The sequence below is a fragment of the Indicator indicator genome, chromosome 12 (assembly GCF_027791375.1).
Source record: "Indicator indicator isolate 239-I01 chromosome 12, UM_Iind_1.1, whole genome shotgun sequence".
NCBI lineage: Eukaryota > Metazoa > Chordata > Aves > Piciformes > Indicatoridae > Indicator > Indicator indicator.
The window spans coordinates 27,737,037-27,756,969 of record NC_072021.1 but is presented as its reverse complement, the minus strand read 5'-3'; the positions used below and the strand labels follow the sequence as shown (position 1 = coordinate 27,756,969).

The following is a 19,933-nucleotide window of genomic DNA, read 5'->3' as shown; positions in this document are numbered from 1 at the left end:
TGCAGTTGTGGGGCCACAGAGCACAAATGGGATCAACCCCCCCTCCCCACCCCAAATTCCTCCTTGGAGAAGGACAAACACACTTCAGGCAGCTAACATATGAAACTGTCATGTTCTGGTTCATGATCGCAGTCTTCATTTCACTGTGCTGGGGGTGGGGTTTGTTTCATTTAAGTACTTGAGTCTTGTGCCAAATCCAAGAAGTACATCTGGTGTCAACTTGTGGCCTCAGCACAGTTCAGTATTTCCATTTTTTCATGGAAACAAAAGAAGCAGCATTCTTTCAACTACTACTTTCTGAGACATTTATGGTGGTGCTTTGTGTCCTCATGGTTTACAGCTTCTCCTCACCAAGCTGAGAAAGAAATGTAAATCAAGAACATTTGAAAAGTAGCATGGAAAAGATTGAATGAGGTTGACAACAGGAAAAAAACCCAAGCACTGGCCCTCATTGATACTAACAAATCTGTCAACGTAAAGAAGTTTGAAATATAAATATAAATGCAACTTACTCTTATTCTGGGGCTCTTTTCACATTGCTGGAGTTGCGTGAGAGAGAACCAGACCAAATATTACTCAGCTGCAAGGCAACGAGGGCCAGACTCTGATCCAGTTTACATGGGTGATGATCCCCAGCAATTCCAGCACAGATCAGACTTTACTGTTAATGCTGAAGTCAGTTTTGGTTTTGGTTTTTTTTTTACTTCTAAGCAAAATTCCATTTGTTTTAACAAATGTTCCTTTAGTGACACTGCTACTGACTGCCTTTTTCTGGCAAAGGATGTAAAGAATTAATCACTAGTACCTTTGCAGCTCCTGAGATCAGAGCCTAGCCTTGCAATACCAAAGGAGCTTTAAATCATCAACTATTTCCACTTTTAAGCTTTTAGTAAGCCTTCACTCAGGTAAAAGTGAGAGAGGGAGAAGGCACCCAACAACAGCTTCCAAATCTTGTCTGTGACTGCTGACAAGTGAATTACTTTTTCAGGCTAGTCTTCCCAGGTTTGGGAATCAAGCAGACAAGCTATGTGAAGAGATATCAAAGAGCACTCAAGACTGCAAGAAGAAATATCAAAGGCAGTTAACAGCTACCACTTACCTATTAGCAATTCAAAAGGGCTTGTTTGGAGGATCTTTCCAGTCCAGCTGCTACCTAATGTGCACTGCTACTCCTGCCAAGTGTCATCTGCTCAAACTAAGGTGGCAGATAGTGCCTTGCCCCACTCTACAGCAGCTCCCCTTGATTTGGGGTGCAATGTGGGACATGTGCATGCCTTGGCTGCTCCAAACTACTGTCTGGCACATCAGCCAAAATCCACCTTCGTCTGTGGTGTTGGCTGTGAGCTCAGCAGATGGAGGGCAGGTACATTTTTAGCCTTCCATGTTTTCACCCTTTTATAGGCTTTCTGTGAGGGCTGGCAACCTCCAGTCCTGAGGCAGAACATTCACTGGGGATGTCACTGCCAGAGGTTTCCCAGGGTTCCTCAGAGCAGTGCTACTCCATAAATACTTCTGGTTTTCAGCACTGGAAAGCACATAAATAGGAGCCATGAGTGTTCACAGCTAGAGTTGCAGCTGACTAGAGAAAACATACATTTTCTAGAAAGTCATGGAAAAGACATACAATTGTCCAAAAATATTTAAAGCTGGGACATTGGTACAAATTCCTTGTAAAGCCAGGTTTGATGGGGCTTTGACCAACCTGCTCTAGTAGAGGGTGTCTCTGCTCATGGCAGGGGGTTGGAACTAGGTCTCTTTCAACCCAAATCACTCTTTGGTTGTATGAAAGAACATCATTCAGTAGATGGTCTCTGCTTCCATGAAGAAATGCAGACTAACTCCCTATTGATTTGCATCTCTAAGTATTCCTCGGAGTCCTTCAGTTATTTACAGTAGGAGGGCACCTGGTATCTAGTTAGCAGTTACAGGTAAGAAAAGCCAGAGACACACAAACAATGCTGAGACATCCAAAGAGGGGTGTCCTCATTTAAATGACTCCTTAAAATAGAACACTTTGTAAAATTTCAGGCTTCAGAGATTAGTTATATTTTATTAACATCATTATTATCACTAAGTGTTTAGATTTATTTTTGTGTGCCTTCTGCTATACCATGAATGGAGCAGTCTTTTAAGGGATTATGGATTGTATGGCAGACCATCAGAATTACAGAGGGCACAGGAACTGAGGGTCTAATCCTGCCTCAGCAGAAACAGACCTGTTCCTGTGCAGACTGCTAGTCCATTGTGTCTCAGCTGGAAAGGTTCCTTCTCAGTTCTGCTAGTGCTGCACCGAAGATCTTGACTAGGCCAGAGCAAAGCTCAGCATGATCCCCAGCATGCACAGGTCTCTGCCATAAGATGGCCATTGACCCCTGGTCCTCCACCACAGCCACAACTCCTGGAAATAAGCCCTCAGATACATGGACCTGGCACCCCTCCCTGCAGCCCTTGCCCAGGCACTGCTCTGTAGGCTTACCGTTGGGTCGGACAGGAGGGCTGCGGACCAAAGGGCTGGTGGATAAACTGGTGAGTACCATGGCTGCTGTTACTTTATCCATGTCCAGTTCTTCTGAAGATTTTCTGAAACACAGTGAATAGGAGGCAGGAAGTATATCAGCAAACATTCAACTTCTTTCAGTGTTTTGGTTTTTAAATACCATCCCAAACCCTAAGCCAGCCTAGAACAGTAACAGAAGCACTGCTCTGAGCAGAGGGCTCAAACCTTTTGTCTCTGGCAACCTGAGTATATCAAGTGGCTACTATAAGCAAAATGGCTTCAAGTTGCACCAGAGGAGGTTTTGGCTGAGTATTAGAAGACACTTCTTCACTGAAAGGATTCTCAACCACTGGAACAGGCTACCCAGAGAGGTGGTTGAATTCCTGTCCTTGGAGGTTTTTCATAGGGGCAAAGATGTGGTGCTGAGGGACATGGTTTGGCACCAGACTTGGTAGTGTTAGAGAATGGACTGGATGATCTTACAGGTCTTTTCCAACAAAAATGATTCTACAATTCTAAGCAAACCAGCTCCATGTAAATAGGAAAAGCAGCAGGAAAAAAGACTCCATCTTTGTACAAAATTGTCAGGTGATCCTAAGTTTGACTCTGTCTCCTTTTGTACTCAGACTCTTACAGCTATGTGTGTACTTTTCCTTTTGGATGAGCACACAGAGATGCAAACCCAGGTAATATTACTAAAACCATGCATAACATGCATTAGCCTCTGCAGAATGAGGAAGAGCTATGAACTGGAGCTAAGGGATGCGATTTTTCCCTTGTTGCTTCTGCTTAACACAATGAACCTTCCTGTACTCTCTCTGAAAGACTGATCCTGAATATCCTCCTGGACCACTTATTTCAAATAATCAGCAAATTGGCAGAAAACCAGTGCAAAGAGAGAAAAGGAGAACATCTTCTGCAAGTGTGACAAGCACCTGAGCCAGCAGGACAGCACAGCAAGAAGAGAGGGACTCACGGCTGTCATAGCTTGGCCTTGCTGGGAACCAGCGCCACATCAGAGGAGCAAGCACAGGGAAAAAGTTGTAAGGGAGAGGAAAGCAGCCAGCTTTTCAGGGGAGGGAGGAGAGGATTTGAGGAACAGTGGAGGCTTCAGTGATCCATTGCTCAAGGTATAGTGCTTTTTGAGGCAATGCAGGATTTTCTTTGTCTGTAAAAATGTTTACTATCACTTTCGCCCCTAAAGTAACTCTATTCCTGACAATGTACAACTTTTGAAGAGTGACTGTACCAAAATAAAACTACTGAACTGAGTTTAGCAGACTTTTGCTTTCCATTTTAATGAGACAGTGGAATCAAAGCAGCAAACTTCTTGTAAATGTTTGCTTTTGAACATAGGACTGGTCATCTAAGACCATCTTTTCATTTACTAGAGATCAAGTGAATTTATTTTTCTTACAAAAGGACCATTTTCTCAGCTCTGTTCTGCATTGCTGGATTTCTGGACTTCTCCCTGTGTCTTGCCAGGAGACCTGCTTAACTGGTCAGGTTAAGTCTTTATTTAAAGCCCAACATGAGAAGTGTTCAGCTACTTGATGTTTTCTATCAACTGTTCATCAGTACTAACTGACGAACTGGGGAACCAGACATACTGGTTGCAGTTCTCTTTCTAGGATCCCATTTCACCCATTGGGTACAAGGCTCTAACTGGAAAATATGCTGTAGTCAAAGCCTCTTGCTATTTCAGTGAGCAAACCATGACCTTGTCCATGGAACAGTTCCCAGCTGCTTTCTGGCAGATGCCAACAAATGCTTTCCCATGCTGCACAACAGCTTAGCTCTTATAACTGTCTTTTACAACACACTAGACTCTGGAACTGAAATGCTGATGGTGGTTCCTGCTGCCTTCTGATTACATCCATAGAAACTCCTTTTCTTCAGCCAAGGCTGCTGCTAAGAGCATAGCAGTCATATACAAAGGAGTTGGATATCTGCTATAACCATGTAACACCTTGAATTCGTCACCCATCGGGTCCTCTTGGCTGCAGAGGAGCCTTTCACTCAGAATGCCAAGTGCTGCTGCACTCAGAAGACCTTTCCTCAGAGATGACATGGAGATGCTTAATTTTCTGGAGACCAGCCCTGCCAGATGATTTTCCAATTACCTAATGTCCCAGCATAAAAATCCACTCTGTGAGAAGGATTCGGCTGCTCTGTAATCCACTCCTGCAAGACTACACCAACTGCCCCTACTCCTTTATGCAGCTGTGGAACCACTAATAATTGCATTTCTGCAACGTGAGTACAAAATCACCCAACACACTGGAGAAGCTGATCCCTAGTGCTTGCAATCAGCCTCCTAACAAGGCTCTTCTCTGTGTGTGGCAACAGGGCTAACACGCTCCCACCTGGGGCCTCTTAGACAATCACACTACAGCCCTTGTTGCAAGCATTCACCAAGTCGGTGTCAAGAAGTCAGAGTCTAGACCTGGAGCTAATCCCAAAGATCCTCCAAATAGTCTGCAATTTTAACTCCTTCTAGCTCTTCTGCTGATGTGGCTACTTCCTCTTCTGCAGTGCCCCAGACTGCTGTTCTGAAGAACTATCCTTTGCTCCAAATCATTTTGTCAATAATGCCCCATAGCTGTCAGCGTTGGCATCTGTGCTCAAGAGAAAAACTTTTACAGGAACAGTCATGAGAATCCCTGCCTTTTCTAGCTGTGCTAAACCACACTCCTGCAATTACTACAATGCTTTTTTTTTCCCCTACCTGGTCCAACTTATCAGTTTTTCAATAGGGAAAGCCCAAATAAATCCATCTTTGGACTTTTTCTCTGCCCGCTTTGAGTGCCAGTCATTTTTACTGCTCGCCAATGCTCAGCTGCACCCTGTGAACAAGGAGTCCTCTGCTCATAATTCCCACCCACAAGAATGTCAGCAGCTACAAGTGCTGGTTTCTGTGACTCTGCTCCCAAACACACTTTTACAGTTTGGCTCATAGATGTAAACACACATATTTCATGTATCACTCAGCCAGCACTGCTGCAGCAACAGCAGCCTGAGAGAGAGGCAAAGCATGAAGCTGAAGACAGGAACCACTTGAGCCATCTGCATTTACTCAGCATCACATCTGAGTCAATGCCTTGGGACTGCCTCAGCCTTTTCCAGCTTTCTCCACTGGGAAGCTGAACCTGCACGCAGCTGTGCAACAGTATTTGCACTCTGTTTGTTACACACTGATTGCTCACAAATAATTTATGCCACCAGTGCTAAGGTGATCTTTTGTGGACTGAAGTTACAATCCCTCACGTTGCTTACACTGTTATGAGGTGTAATGAAATCTAAATCAGTTGCAAGGTAATCTACTACATCAGCTGTGAGGATTTCTTCTTTCCTCTATAATACCACATACAGGTCTTCAAACACCAGCTCCCAACTTCTGGAGTGACATATTTGCAGCACTGTGGTCTGGATTTGAGACCAAGGTGGTTTGGATCCTTTATTTCCAAGTCTTTGTAAATCTAAGCACACACCAACAGCTGAATTATGATGAACCATCTGAGACATAAGCAGCAGAAGTCAGAAGACCTGGAGACAGATCTTTCACCACCACCTCAAGTCTCTCAGCTTCACGTCTCCCTGCTTCCTCTGCAAGGAGAATGGTTTCACTGGTTCCCTGCAATAACTTAGCCCAGTCAGCCTGGCACTTCAAATCCTCCTCTTCTTTAACAGCCACACTCACACTAAACTAAAGCTACTGCCCTCCCTCTTACTGAGGCTTCCTTGGTTTTGCTGATGATTTTACAGCTTCTAGTTTGGAGTCACTACCCCTTATCCTGCTACTCCATGCCTTTGTAAAACGTCCTTCTCCAAGCTCTCCTGTAGGCCCCCTTCAAATACTAGAAAGATGCTCTAAATTTTCCTGGAGGCTTCTCTTCTCCAGGCTTAACAGGCCCAACTCTCTCAGCCTGTCTTCATAGGAGAGGCTCTGGTCCTTGGATTATCTCTGTGGCCTCCTCTTGACCTGCTCCAGTAGTCAATAGTTCCATGCCCTGCTTGTGCTGGGGGCTCCAGAGCTGGAGATCCCAGTGGGATCTCATGAGAGTGGAGTAGAGGGAGAAAATCACCATCCTCAAGCAGCTGGCCATGCTGCTTTCGATGCTGCCAAGCAGAAATTCAACTGTGATGAAGATACCTCCTTCATCTGGAAGATAACATCTTCAGCACCTTCCACACTGTCCCCTGGAAGCTGCCTTCAGTATTAAACCACATTCTGTATAAATTTATCACTTTTATGAAGAGTTCTAAAATGCCCACATTATGGTTGATGCTACTAAGCCTACTACTACCGAAGGTAACACAGATAAGATGGCCTCATTTTCCATTAGAGAATTCAACTCTCTTCCTATTCTCACAGAGAGGTGGAGCCTTTTCCACTGATGCACAACATGAAGAAAGACTGAGAGAACTGGGACTGTTTAGTCTGGAGAAAAGGTGTCTGAGAGAGGATCTTATTAATGTCTATGAATAGCTGAGGGGTGAGTGGCAAGAGGAAGTGGACAGGCTCTTTTCAGTGGTACCCAGTGATAAGATCAGGAATAATGGATATAAGCTAGAATACAGAAGTTGCAGCTCAGCATGAGGAGAAACTTCTTTACTGTGGAGGTGATGGAGCCCTGGAACAGGCTGCCTAGAGAGGTTGTGGAGTCTCCTCTTGAGATTTTGAAAGCCATCCTGGAGGTGTTCCTGTGTGGTCTGCCCTAGATGATCCTGCTTTAGCAGGGGGAGTTGGACCCAATGATCTCTAGAGGTCCCATTCTGTGATTTTCCATCTTTTTATTTTTCTATTTCCATACTACTAGCACTGGTCTAACGGTCCAGTTTCTTTGTCTTCATCTAAAGCACCTAAAATTGGCTGAGCTGTGCAGTGCTCCCTGAGGACAGAGGAGGAGAGCATCTGCAGTCACAAAGACATTGATATTTGAAGTTTTCAGTGATTCTTTTCATACCCAACACAGTGAGCAGCACCTCTCTCTTCAGGAAGGAGAGAAGTCTCATAGGAGCACTGTTATTAGTTTAGTCTTAACATCATAGCCACTAGAAATATAGGCTTGGAGAGCCAAAGGCAACTGCAAACGTGAATCATTCTGCTTTGCATACCGTCGGGCACATGGTCTGTAATTTCCATAAATTCAAGCATCTTCTTTTCCTCAACTTCTCCCTTGTCATCTCAGTACCTCTGTCTTGTGATGCTCTGCTCTGGTTTCGCTATCCTCCCTTTTTTCCTGATGACAGATTTCCCCTTGCATACCTGCCTTTTTCTATAGATGTCTCAGAATTTCTGAGTGAAAAAAAGTCCCACTACAATGTAATGAAACTTCACAGGTGAAGACAAACACACACATCTTTCAATACAACAGATGAAAAGGAGTAGCATCAGCATGTGAGAAGCTGGCAGTCAAAGTTTAGTGCCTGCTTAACACTCACTTTGAAGGAGTCCTCTCTGCAGTACTGGACAACCACAGCCTCCTCCTCCGTGCTCTCCTGGGAGCTTCCAGTAAGGATGTTAGCAGCTTTGGACCAAAGTGATGTGGCCTTCATGGAGAATGAATTATTTCTCCATGAGTCTGGAAGCAGCATTCAGTAGCAGCAAAGCACTTGGCTCAAACACTTAGGAGTCAGGTCCTCGTCATGACAGGAGCAAGTCCTGGTAGGAAAGGCTGCAAGCTGCAGAGTGCCACAGTAGTACTGTCATGAAAGCTTGCTGATACAAATATGACTTCAGCCCACTGCAGTCCACTGTCCTGCTCTCAGTGGTGTCCAGCCTCTTGGAAATCATCCAAAACCTTTCTTTGTTTTTTTCAGTTTGTTGTTGTTGTTGTTGTTTTGGTGTTTTTGTTTCCTCAGGGAAAGATGATGTTCACTCTCATGACCCTTATTGTGGTGACTGCAGCTTCAGTAGCAGGGTTGCATTTTCAGAAGGTATTGCTCACAGAGCACACCCCAACAAATCAGTGTGCTTCAGGCACTACTCCAGAGTGAGGGAGGGAGGGAGAGAGGAAAGGAAGGAAGGAAAGAAGGAGGCAAGGGAGGACCTGAAACCTCCTGATGTACGACTTGAGAACTGTGGGACTCAACTAAACTACATCAAAACAACATTCATGAGAAACAGCTTGGAGTCCTCCTGTGCTTCAGGGATGACTGCTAATAGTGAGAAAACACAGGGCAGAGCCTGTTGCAGAGCCTGCATTAACTGCAATTGCTGGAGTTTTTACCACCGATTTGATGATGTGCACAATTGAATTGGGGTAAACTAGGAAGAAAGAAGAGAGCAGACATGCACCTGTGCACAGGTCATTAGGAAAGCACCATTCTACCATTCACAATTATTTTTGCTTTACATCTCATCTTCCTCCTGCACAGGACCTTACAGCCCAATTTTTGATTCATTAATTCACATATCAGACAGCATATTTAGGTTTTGTGTTAAAGGACTATCTTAAAAAGAGAATCATTAACTTATTAGCATCAGAAAATGAGTCACGTGTTTGTGTCTATACATGATCCACATACACAATTTACTAACCAAAGGTAGGCAGCTATAACCAGCAACACACTGAGCATGATAAATGACCCTGAAGCCCTCATCTATAATACTGCATCCTCAAAAATACCCCACATTTTGCAAGAAAAAACATTAATACAACACAGACACGTGCTTTAAGACTAATTTTTTTTGTAGTCATTCTTTGCTACCAGGGCCATGTTTGGAGTGTGTCCAGAGAAGAGCCATGAGGATGAGCACAGGGCTGGAGCACCTCTGCTATGAGGAAAGACTGAGAGGGTTGGGACTATTCAGTCTGGAGAAGAGAAGGCTCTGAGAAGACCTTATTGTGGCCTTCCAGTACCTTAAGGGGGCCTACAAGAAAGCTGAAGAGGGACTTTTTAGGGTGTCATGTAATGACAGGACTAGGGGAGACGGAACAAAAGTAGGTAGATTCAAAAATGGAAGATTCAGATTGGATGTTAGAAAGAAGTTCTTCACCATGAGGGTGGTGAGACACTGGAACAGGTGGTCCAGTGAGGTGGTGGAAGCCCCATCCCTGGAGGGTTTTAAGGCCAGGCTGGATGTGGCTCTGAGCAACCTGATCTAGTGTGAGGTGTCCCTGCCCATGGCAGGGGGGTTGGAACTGGATGATCATTGAGGTCCCTTCCAACCCTAACAATTCTATGATTCTGTGCTTGGTAGGACTGAAAATGAACTCCAGGGCTGGCTAAGCCCATGATGGTTTCTCCTCCCTGCCCTCCCTGCTCACTGTGGTGCTGAAGGGATGCTCTGTCACAAGGGATTCATCAACCAGCCGACCAGTGAGGCTGTTACACAATGCATCCATCTGTGGTTCCTCTGCTGGCTCTGACTGCTTGCCTCAGGACAGCTCAGCGTGCTGCCAACCTCACTTGGTATGGAAGAGGCTCTCCCTGCTCTTTAAATAATGCTGAGGATGACGTGTGTGTGACTCCTCACTGCTGTACCCAGCTCATGAGGAGCAGTGCCTGGAGTCACGCTGATACAATGCTGATTGTGTCACCGCTGGGGCTGCAGGACCAGGAACTCCTAAATCCTGCCTTTCCAAAGCAGAAACCCAGCAAAATCACAACAGAATGGAAAGAGAAAAAGCAAAGGCTTCAGCCTTGCCCATTTTGCCCAGCCCTCCATTCAGGCTGACTCCTGACGACCAAGCATGCTGAGGGTGGAGCTGCACAGCAGAGACCCCAGCCCAGAGCGAGACAGAAAGCTGTTCCCTTCTAATTTCACTCCTCCATCAGGGGCCCAAACAGCCTAGCACTGGGATGCATAAGACTCCCACTGCTCTGAACTGGTCTGGTTTCTGTGCTTCTGCCTTGCTAATGGACCTGTTGGTAACTGCAGAGGTTTCTCCCAGACTAAATGGTGTTTAGATAAACACATGCCTAACTAACCCCTATGCCTTAGCCAAAAATGAATCATCAGAAAACAGATTTTCAAACGCACAGCCAAATATATTAAAGAAAAAAAAAGGGAAGAAAGAAAAGAGCTTTGGCTCTTCTGTAACTCACAGCTTCCTCCAGCATACTCACTCCCAAGCAGTATATTTGAGACAAGCTAAAACATCTATGTATTGATGTGAGAAAAGACTACTCTAGCATAAAGTTATGTTTATTAGGGCTGTTTAAAAATCCTCACATGCTGTCATACTCCATCAGACAGACATAACTTTGGTCTCCAGATTCAGAGGAGCATATTTGACCCACTCAAATCACTATATGGTGGAAGATGCATCAAAAATACCATCTTCCCAAAATATTTCATGAAAATCTAAATTGTGTCCTAGGCTGCATCAAGAGGAGTGTGGCCAGCAGGTCAAGAGAGGTGATTCTGCTTCTTTACCCTGCTCTTGTGAGACCCCACCTTGAATACTGCATCCAGTTCTGGAGTGTCCATCAGAAGGACACAAAGATGTTCAAGGGAGTCCAGAGAAGGGCCACAAAGATGATCTAAGGGCTGGAACACTTCTGCTATGAGGACAGGCTGAGACAGCTGGGGTTATTCAGCCTAGAGAAGAGAAGGGAAGACTGCAGGGGGACTTTAGAGTTGCCTTCCAATACCTGAAGGGATCTGACAGGAAGGCTGGAGAGGGACTTCTCATAAGGTAGTCTAGAGACATGGCAAGGGAGAATGGTTTGAAGCTGAGGGAGAGCAGAGTTAGACTGGATCTTAGGAAGAAGTTCTTCAGTACAAGGGTGGTGAGACTCAGGAACAGGTTGCCCAGGGAGATTGTTCATTGCCAGGTTGGATAAGGTCTTGAGCACCTGAGTCTAGTTGAGAGACATCCATGTCCATGGCAGGGAGGTTGTAGCAGATAATGTCTAAGGTCTCTTTCAACTTAAGCCGTTCTGTGGTTCAAACTAAATGATGTTGTTGCATGTGTGTTCACAACCATGCTGTGGGGCATAAAACCTAGCAATGTGGAAGCACCAGGTTTTCAGAAAATATTAAGGCAGTTGCTTTAAAGAAAACCTTGTTGTAATCAGTAGTTGCAATCAGACAATGTGATCAGCAAAGTCTCACACACCACTCTTGAATCAGAGATGTGCAGAAGTTAAATTGGTTTCACATTTCAGCCTGGATGGCATCTGAGTTATACAGGGAAGCCCAAATGCCTCAGGAAACTTTGCTGCAGAATTACTGGGAGGTGAACAGCCAAGATTTTGGGTAATTCAAATGTAGCAATCAAAAAAAGTAAGCACTGCCTTTGTTTTTGGGTTCATCATCTCACCTTTTACTCAAGAACAAACAGGTTTTTCTCTCAGCTCATTTTCTTCAAACTATCATCATTTAAAGCAATCACAGATTCACCAGAGACAAATTAGCAGGTAATGCTATAAAAGTTGCCTTCACAGAAATTTTCACCGCTTAGAGCTGAGAATACAAACTAGCAAGCAAGGGTTGTGTTCTCACCACATACAACGTGGAGCAGCATGTCTATAGCATATAGAATCATAGAATTGTTTAGGTTGGGAAAGACCTCTAAGATCATGGAATCCAACCATCACCACCAGGGCCATTAAGCCATGTCCTGAAATGCCACGTCTACGTTTCTTGAACACCTCCAGAGACTGGTGACTCCACCAACTCCCTGGCATCCAACCATGGCCATTAAACCATGTTCTGAAGTGCCATGTTCCACACATTTCTTTAACACCTCCAGGGATGGTGACTCAACCATCTCCCTGGGCAACCTGTTCCAATGCCTGGCCAGTTTCTGGCAGAGATCTAAGTAAGGTCTGTTTTCAAAACTAAATTGCCAGACAAAATCTGTGGGGCAAATATTTGTTTTCAACCTCAGTCTCTCTTTGGCTTCACCTTCTATGAACAGAAGTTTGCAAAAGCCATTCTGAGGAGTGTTTTTGCCGACAGAATTGTAACTGTACTCTTAAATCATGCTGTAGAGTGAGCATCCATTTTCCATTTTTTTTCCCATGAAAGCTGTGGTTTTTACTACTTTCCCAGAGGAAAACCATGCATCTTCAAGCTGTGCCTCAGAAGATGACACAGCAAAGCTGTGTGCATAGACTGGAGGATTTCACAGACTGACAGACTGGATTTTCCCACACTAGACTGCTGGGATGACTCACTGGCTGAAATTCTGCTTCAGCAGCCCACAGTCCTCTGTACTCAACACAAAGAACCCATGATAAAAGGTTTCCCCCCTACATTTGCACTCCAGAATTATTTCAATGGAGGTATATGCTGCCTTTTTCTTCCCTGACTTAAGATACAATTTGACAAGGGCAGTTCAAGCACAGCTCATTAATGTTCAATAGCAATTGATTATGTAAGGCTCATTAAAATTCATTTATAGTGATGACAAGAACACAGTTATTGGTGGAAAGAAAAATAAATACCTGCTCTACTCAGAAATCAGCTGTCAGCCCTGCTGAGTTGCTACATAATTTAAATTCCATTAATTTTCCACTGTAGAAACTCCCAGCAGGAAACACAAAAGACCCAAGAAGAACTTTTTGCAAATACCTGGGTCCTTCAGCCAAGTGATCCTTTTGCCTGTGCTGCTTCTAAGCCAAATGTGCTAAAATCAATGGGTTTGTGCCTGACTGGCTACGCTGGGCCTTGTGAAACAATCAAAATCAGAGTACCACCAGAGTGCATTGCTAGAAATCTTCCTGACTTACCAAGTCCTCAGATTAGAAAAATCAAATGGTCCACTAATAAAAACTATGTTTTGGGGTTTTTTTTATATATTTGGCATAAATGTCAATGTCTAATCCTGTAATATACATTTTGTGTCAAGAATCTTACCAAAACTCATTTTTGAGGGGTTTTGATTTAGAAATGAAAACTCAGTTACAGAATGGAATAACAGAGCCTTGTTGATGCTCCATTAATAAGGAACATCTATACATCTACATACCCACCTTCCACAAAAAGGCAACTTCTTGTTGAACACTAGTCCTGCAAAAATGTTAAGAAGCAGGAATGGGTGGGGGGGGAAACCCCAAACTGCACCCATATAATTTTCTAACACCACTCTGGAAGCAAAAGAGAGAGCTCACTCTTTTTTGTTTTGCACTGATGCCGAATTTTGTTTATTAGAAGCTCTCCTAGGCCTTTAAATAATTCATAACGCAGTGCCTGTTGTTTAGTTCAAGGAGGGAGCTTGGAGAATGTTAATCAAACCAGAGATGAATTGGCACAGCTGTAACTCTGCAAGATCCCTCCCCAGTGAGCTCATCCCCTAGCAGTGCAAATTAGAATGACATCATGCTTGCAACGCTGCAGGCATGCACTCAGACTCACTCCCTGTCTCCTCCTCCCCACACATGATTTCTGCTACTTTTTCATATATCTGTTTTCCAAAAAAGATCATTAGATGCAGATACACCTAGGTAGAAGGAACAGCATCTGCCACTAAAACCATGGGGTTTGCCCTGTTAGATCTGTCACAGCTCCAGCACAGACACAGAAGATACATCTTTCCATTTGGAAAAGAAAAACACTGCATATTTATCAGTCCAGCTCAAAAAATGCTTTAAAATAAGAAGTATTAGAGACATGCCTTTGAATAGGATCTACACAGTCCAAGGGACTGCTCGATGGTTTTACTTATCTTCATCAAGCACATAACTTCAGGATCTTTAGCTCACAAAATCACTCTCAAAAACAGGTCTCAAACAGGTGTGTTTGCAAAAGAAAATGGTCACATAGTTGAAATCTCTCATTTCCTAAACCCTGTTTCACTCAGCAGTCAGACACTTAAGGTGCAGGTACAAAAATACGTAATAGAGGTGAAAAGTCAGAACCTACCCATAGTGGATAACTTCACAGATAAACCAAACAGTTAATACAAAGCTCAGAAACAGAAATAATGCAGGGGCACAAAATGCTTGAAGAACAGTTTTGATACTAAGCTGCAGAATTTCAAGGTGTTTTCCTAATTGTCCATGAAAAAGGGCAGCTGCATTTGTTTGCTCTCATGAGTCTGCTAGCCCAGGTCCGTCACAAGCTTAGTGACTTCAGCAAGTACAGTAACCATTAAGAAGCTCATTTAGGCCTACTTCATATTCATCCTTAAAAAATATTCTTTTACTGGAGAAGTTTCTAAAACTCCTGTTTGCAGTAGAAAGCACAGCTTGTTTGTCCCACACAGCTACCTCTCAACAAAAACAAAACGGGAAACACCTCTCGGTCGCGCAGCAGGCACTGCTCTGGTAAACACCCCACACCAAGATCAGGTTTCTTTCTTCAAGGCATAGATTATAAACCCCCATACGAGATTGTAAAGGGGAAGAAATACAATCTAAGAAAAGTTCAAACCTCTGTATTCCTCATAGAACACCAGAAAATGCTTTCTGCAATTTTAAGACTGTAGGTAATTTTTTTCTGTCCACTTGTCAAACCATCTATAAAGAACAGCCCAAGTTAACATATCCAAAGCTAAGTAATGTAGTTTTAATGTGCAGCATCATCTCTCTGCCTTCTAGTCCACATCAAGCCCAAGGGACCAGGTTTCTGCTTCGTGTAAGAGCGACAGAATACAGCTGCAGGAGGTTTACAGCTTGTCAGTTATAACACCAAACAGCTGGATTTTCTGCTTCATGTCTGTGGAATTAGTCCACCTAAAATCCAGTTTGCTGAGGAAAAAAAAAAGGCACATAGGGCATTCTCAGCAACATCTGAGGAGCTTTGCAGACAGCAAAAAGGCCACTGAAGAAAACAGAAATAGCTTTTTAGGTGCAGAGGAAAAATAGAAAATGAGAAACCAAACAGAGAGAAGATAGAGAATGGGTGCACTTGACAGTGATGAAGGATGTGGGGAAGCTGAATGCAGCCAGGAGGCAGCACCAAACAGCCTAAGCCAAGACAAAAGGTGCACCACAGTAAGAAGGGTCTTTCAGATGCCAGAGGAACAGCTGCTCACCTTGGAGGGCAACACAACTGGGGTTCTTGGAAAGTGTTAGAAATGTCTGAGGAGCACTTGGAAAATCCAGCAGAAAGGAATCAGTCAGAGGGCCAAAGGAGAGTGGCTGCAGAAAGCAAAGGACTCTTAGAGCCTGACCTGTCTGGTGTGGAAGCAGAAGAGGAAAAAGCCAGCCTCACAGGTTAGAGGAATTCAGGACTGTGACTCTGCATAGTGGTTTCAGTGTTTAGTACAGTGGTGTCATTATTGGACTAGGATCTTTTTTACTTGGGTTATTCCTTGCATCTCCTTCCACTCCAAGGAATCCTGTCCAGCTTCTCCATGTAAACACTGATATGTTCAAGATTTCAGAACATAAGATTTTGGCAGAGGAAAACAAGCCAAAACATCTCTTCCAATCCAAGTGCAGATTTTGAATCTTGGAAACAGACTTTGTATTATGAAGATCTGTTTGGAAATCTCCCATCTTAGCATCAAAGTCTTTGGCAATTAGCCCCCAGATCCAAATTCAGCAGCTTTGTTCTACCACACACTTATCCTTCAGTATTTACTGTTCTTAAAATGTCAAGCAACTTGAACCTCTCTCTTCTCCCCCTCAAGATGGGATGCTTTATATTAATCTGGACAAAGGCTAAGCAGAAAGAGCGTTTAGATGGAACAACACATCGTTTCATCTCTCTACATGATTACTTTGCTCCAGAAGATGACAACAAAATGCAGCAGCAGTGCCTCTGCTTTAAAAAAAAAAAAAGTCATTTTAGATTTGGAATTTAGACAACATTTTTACCTAAGCTCTTCCCCATCTTTCCATCTGCACACAGCAGCATGGAGATTTAATGCAATTTAGCACCTAATGGCATGCAATTTCAGTGCTCAATAAGCCTCCCCAAGCACAAAATATGTAAATAAAGAGTTACAGTATGGAAAAACTCTATTGACATAGAAGACTTCTCCTGCTGCTTCTTTCCAAAGCTGCATAGAAAGCTTGCCACTTGGGTAATCAAAGCAATAAGTGCACTTCAATTACTTATTATTAGCTGTTCTTTGCAAATAATCTAATTCTGTAAAAGTTATGAAAATCTATGGCATATGAACCACATCTTTTCATTATTTCAATGACACTATATACATATGTGGACAGCAAGTGTGACTTTGTGAAGGATGCTTTAGAAACACATCTCACAGAAATACCATAATTTCATGCAAGACTTGTTTATGTGGCTTTTTCAACATGGCATGTACTAATTTACATTTTTTGAGCTGCGTAAGCTAGATCAGAGCCAAGGCCTGCTGCTAGTTTTTCCAAAGGTAAGGATCTAAACTGTAAGGTGCAAGATGGGCAGGTGCACCAGCACCAGCTGCAAAAGAAAGTGCATGCCCAAAAGGGGACTTTTGGTAGTCAGTCTCTTGTGTAACATCAGGCAGAAGTGGCACTTTAAGAAAGCCTTTTTGCACTTTGTGAAAGCCTTTTTGCACTTTGTGCAAGCCATGGGAAACAGGCAACTCAGCAACTCAGCACAAGGAAAGTATGTGGAGAATAAGCAGCACAGGGACTTTTGGATGAAATAACCACAAAGGTGTCAAGAGCTATGATGCTCAGAAGTACTCAGAGTTGGACAACACAGAGGGATAACCAGCTAAGAGATGACTATGTGTGCAGTGAGATGTGGAAGTAAAATAATGGCAGAGAACAGAGCCCTCACCACTGGTGTAAGTCCCAGAAAATACACCCAGAGGTGAAAACAGGAGGCAACAGATCCCCAAGGAACAAATTGGGCAATCTGTAGGACAAAGCTCAGAGAAATAGAGGCACCAGCAGAGGTGCTGGAATGCCAGTGGGCACAATGGAAGGGCTCCCTGGCTAGCCCTGGCAGCATTTCAGAAACCATCAGAAGATAAAATCATCCTTCCTCACTGACTGCTTCACTTCTCTGCTTCTACAGTTTCCCTTCCATGCACCAGTGAAGCATTATAAAATATTACTACATAAAGGACTGGACAGTGCTAATTTAGACTGGATATTAGAACAAACTCCTTCACTGAAGGGGTTCTCAAAGACTGAAACAGGCTGCCCAGGGAGGTGGTGGAAGCCCATCTCTGCAGGTATTTAATGAGTCAGGGATGTGGTCCTTAGGGACATGGCTTGCCACCAGATTTGGTAGAGTTAGAGAATGGCTGGATTTGATGATCTTAAAGGTCTTTTCCAACCAAAATGATTCCATGATTCTATGAAAGGGGAGAAAGAAAATCAGTCCAGGTCTTGTAAAAGAGTTCACCAGTTCACCAACACACAGCTTTAGTAAATATTTTTAGAAGGAGGTTTAAAACAAAGCCAAGATACTGTTTGTTCCAAAACCAGCTGCTGTCCAGTTAAAGATACATACCACCAGCATAACCAGGAGAATGCTAACTGCTCTTCTGAGCTACTCCTGATTCTAACATCTGCTGTAAAAAGAGAGGTTTGCTTTGGTTAAACACAGCTTTTCCAGTTTCAGTAAGATAGGAGATCTGTTAATCCTAGTTTCACCTAACATTTGGTGTTTGATAAACCAAATAACTGCAGGACATCATTGTGCTGCTGCAGCACATCACATCAGTCAGTAAACACCATGCATTCTTCAGCTGAACCAGCACTTAAAGAAGCAGTTAGTGAGCTCTGCTTCCTTCTGCTAACAGCAGACCCTCACCTCTCAAATACACCACAATTTACTTCAGAGGTGACTGGTAACAATTATTTGTGAATCACAAACTCACCTCAAAGTTTAAACATACCTCACCCTTTTAAGCTCCTCTAAAAACCCTCTCAAAACAAATTCACTTCAGCTCAAACATTTGTGTGCTTGGGTCAAATGACCCAGTAGGACAGGCAGGTTGTGTACCTGGAGTCCTTCAGCTAAATCTGTTCAGCAGTTTGAGCACCACCTCTATAAAAACAAACCAGTTTGTGCCACATGTTAGACTAAAAACCTTATACGCATAAAAAATCTGCAGTGACTACAAGCAACTTACTCTGTCATAAAGATCTCATTGAGAATAAATGTGTCTGAAAGAAACTAGTGAAGTCTGAGCCCCCACCTTCCTCTTGTGTGCACACTAGAAAGGGTTTTCAAAAGCTGTGGAGTGCCAACTGTAGGAAGTGGTCAGCCCCTCATGCTCCTGGGAGGCGACTGGCTGCATGGTGGCCCAGAAGAGCTGCCTGCACCTGTCTCTGGAATGCATTTCAGTTCAGCTACACAGCTGAAAGAGTCTCTGGCTGCTGCAATCTCTTCTACCTCAGACTCCCAATATTATCAGCGTCAACAGGTGTTTCCTTTGTTATTTTTATTTAATTGAAATTGAACAATCTAGATGTGATTAATCATGGGAGCTAGGAGATTATGTGGAGTCTGCTTCCTTTATGGTTTTCCGCAGGAGCCAGAGTGCCATGGTAGCCTAGGTCCCATTTTTAGCAATGCTTCATGAGGCTGAGGTTCATAAGCATGTCTTTGCTGAAAGCACATTGCAGGTGCTTTGAACCTCCCACCTTCTAACAGCAGAGGCGTTCCCCAGCTCATTGCTGTGGCCTGAGCTGCAGAGAACATGAAACACATGACCGTGTGTTTTCTTACATGAAAAACGTACCTTTGTGCTATTCACTTCTATACACTGAGGTTAATGAGGTATGAGGGGTGGTATCACAGATACTAAGCTATTCAGAAGCTAAGCTACAAAAGACGAATGGCTGATGCATTTATTCTTCTTCTAAATCTCTACTGCTATGAAACATACTCTTCTCTGAAGACCAACATGAGTGCAAAATCAGTCAAGTTGCCAAACTCATGCAGAGGTCTCACTGCTGAACATCCTGGGTGACTGCAAGTCTGAGTGCTCAGCACCTCTAAGAGCCATGCTTTACATGACTTGAGTTAATCATCCAAATACAAAAGATCTTAAAAATATAAATGACACTCTAAGAACACATGCTTTTGACCATCCTTTGAAGACAAGTATCACAACAGAAAAAGCATTTTGACATCTAAAAGAAACCAGGAGCTTTTTCTTTTGTTTTTAAAGGCCATTAGGCATAAAGGGCAGGAAGACACAAAGAAGGGGTGTAAGCTTTTATATGGAGTAAACAAAGGTATTTTGCTCTGGCTTCAGATCAGAGGCTTTTCCTATTTTTCAACTGGGCTTTGAGGTAGGATTTTGAACAACAGACCTCAGAGGGGATGTATAACCTGGGCACAGAAGTTAGAATCTGGCTGTTGGGACTCAGCAAAAGTAGTAAAGCAGGGCTGGCAGTCAGGAAGTCTCCACTTCTAATCCTGCTCCAGCCCCTGCTTTGCTGCGCAACCACTTCCTCCTGCAGTGTGACTTCTCAAACATCTTTAAACCAGTTTTGCTTACTGTTGTCTGTTATTTTGGAACATGCCAGTGTCTCTACAGCAATGAATCATAAAAATGCTGTACTAAGCATTATTACTTTTACTGCCATGACAGTTGCTATCCTGCACACAGACAG

At 43.5% G+C, this 19,933-nt stretch overlaps 1 protein-coding gene across 1 annotated transcript in view; it reads right to left on the bottom strand.

Annotated features, from left to right (window-relative positions):
* Nucleotides 1–19,933, bottom strand: part of ZNF704 (zinc finger protein 704) — a 53,779-nt gene that overhangs the window by 13,774 nt on the left and 20,072 nt on the right. Inside the window, exon 2 of the mRNA XM_054385487.1 lies at nt 2,477–2,580. Coding sequence (XP_054241462.1) covers nt 2,477–2,580 — 104 coding nt within the window. The remainder of the gene's footprint in view (nt 1–2,476; nt 2,581–19,933) is intronic.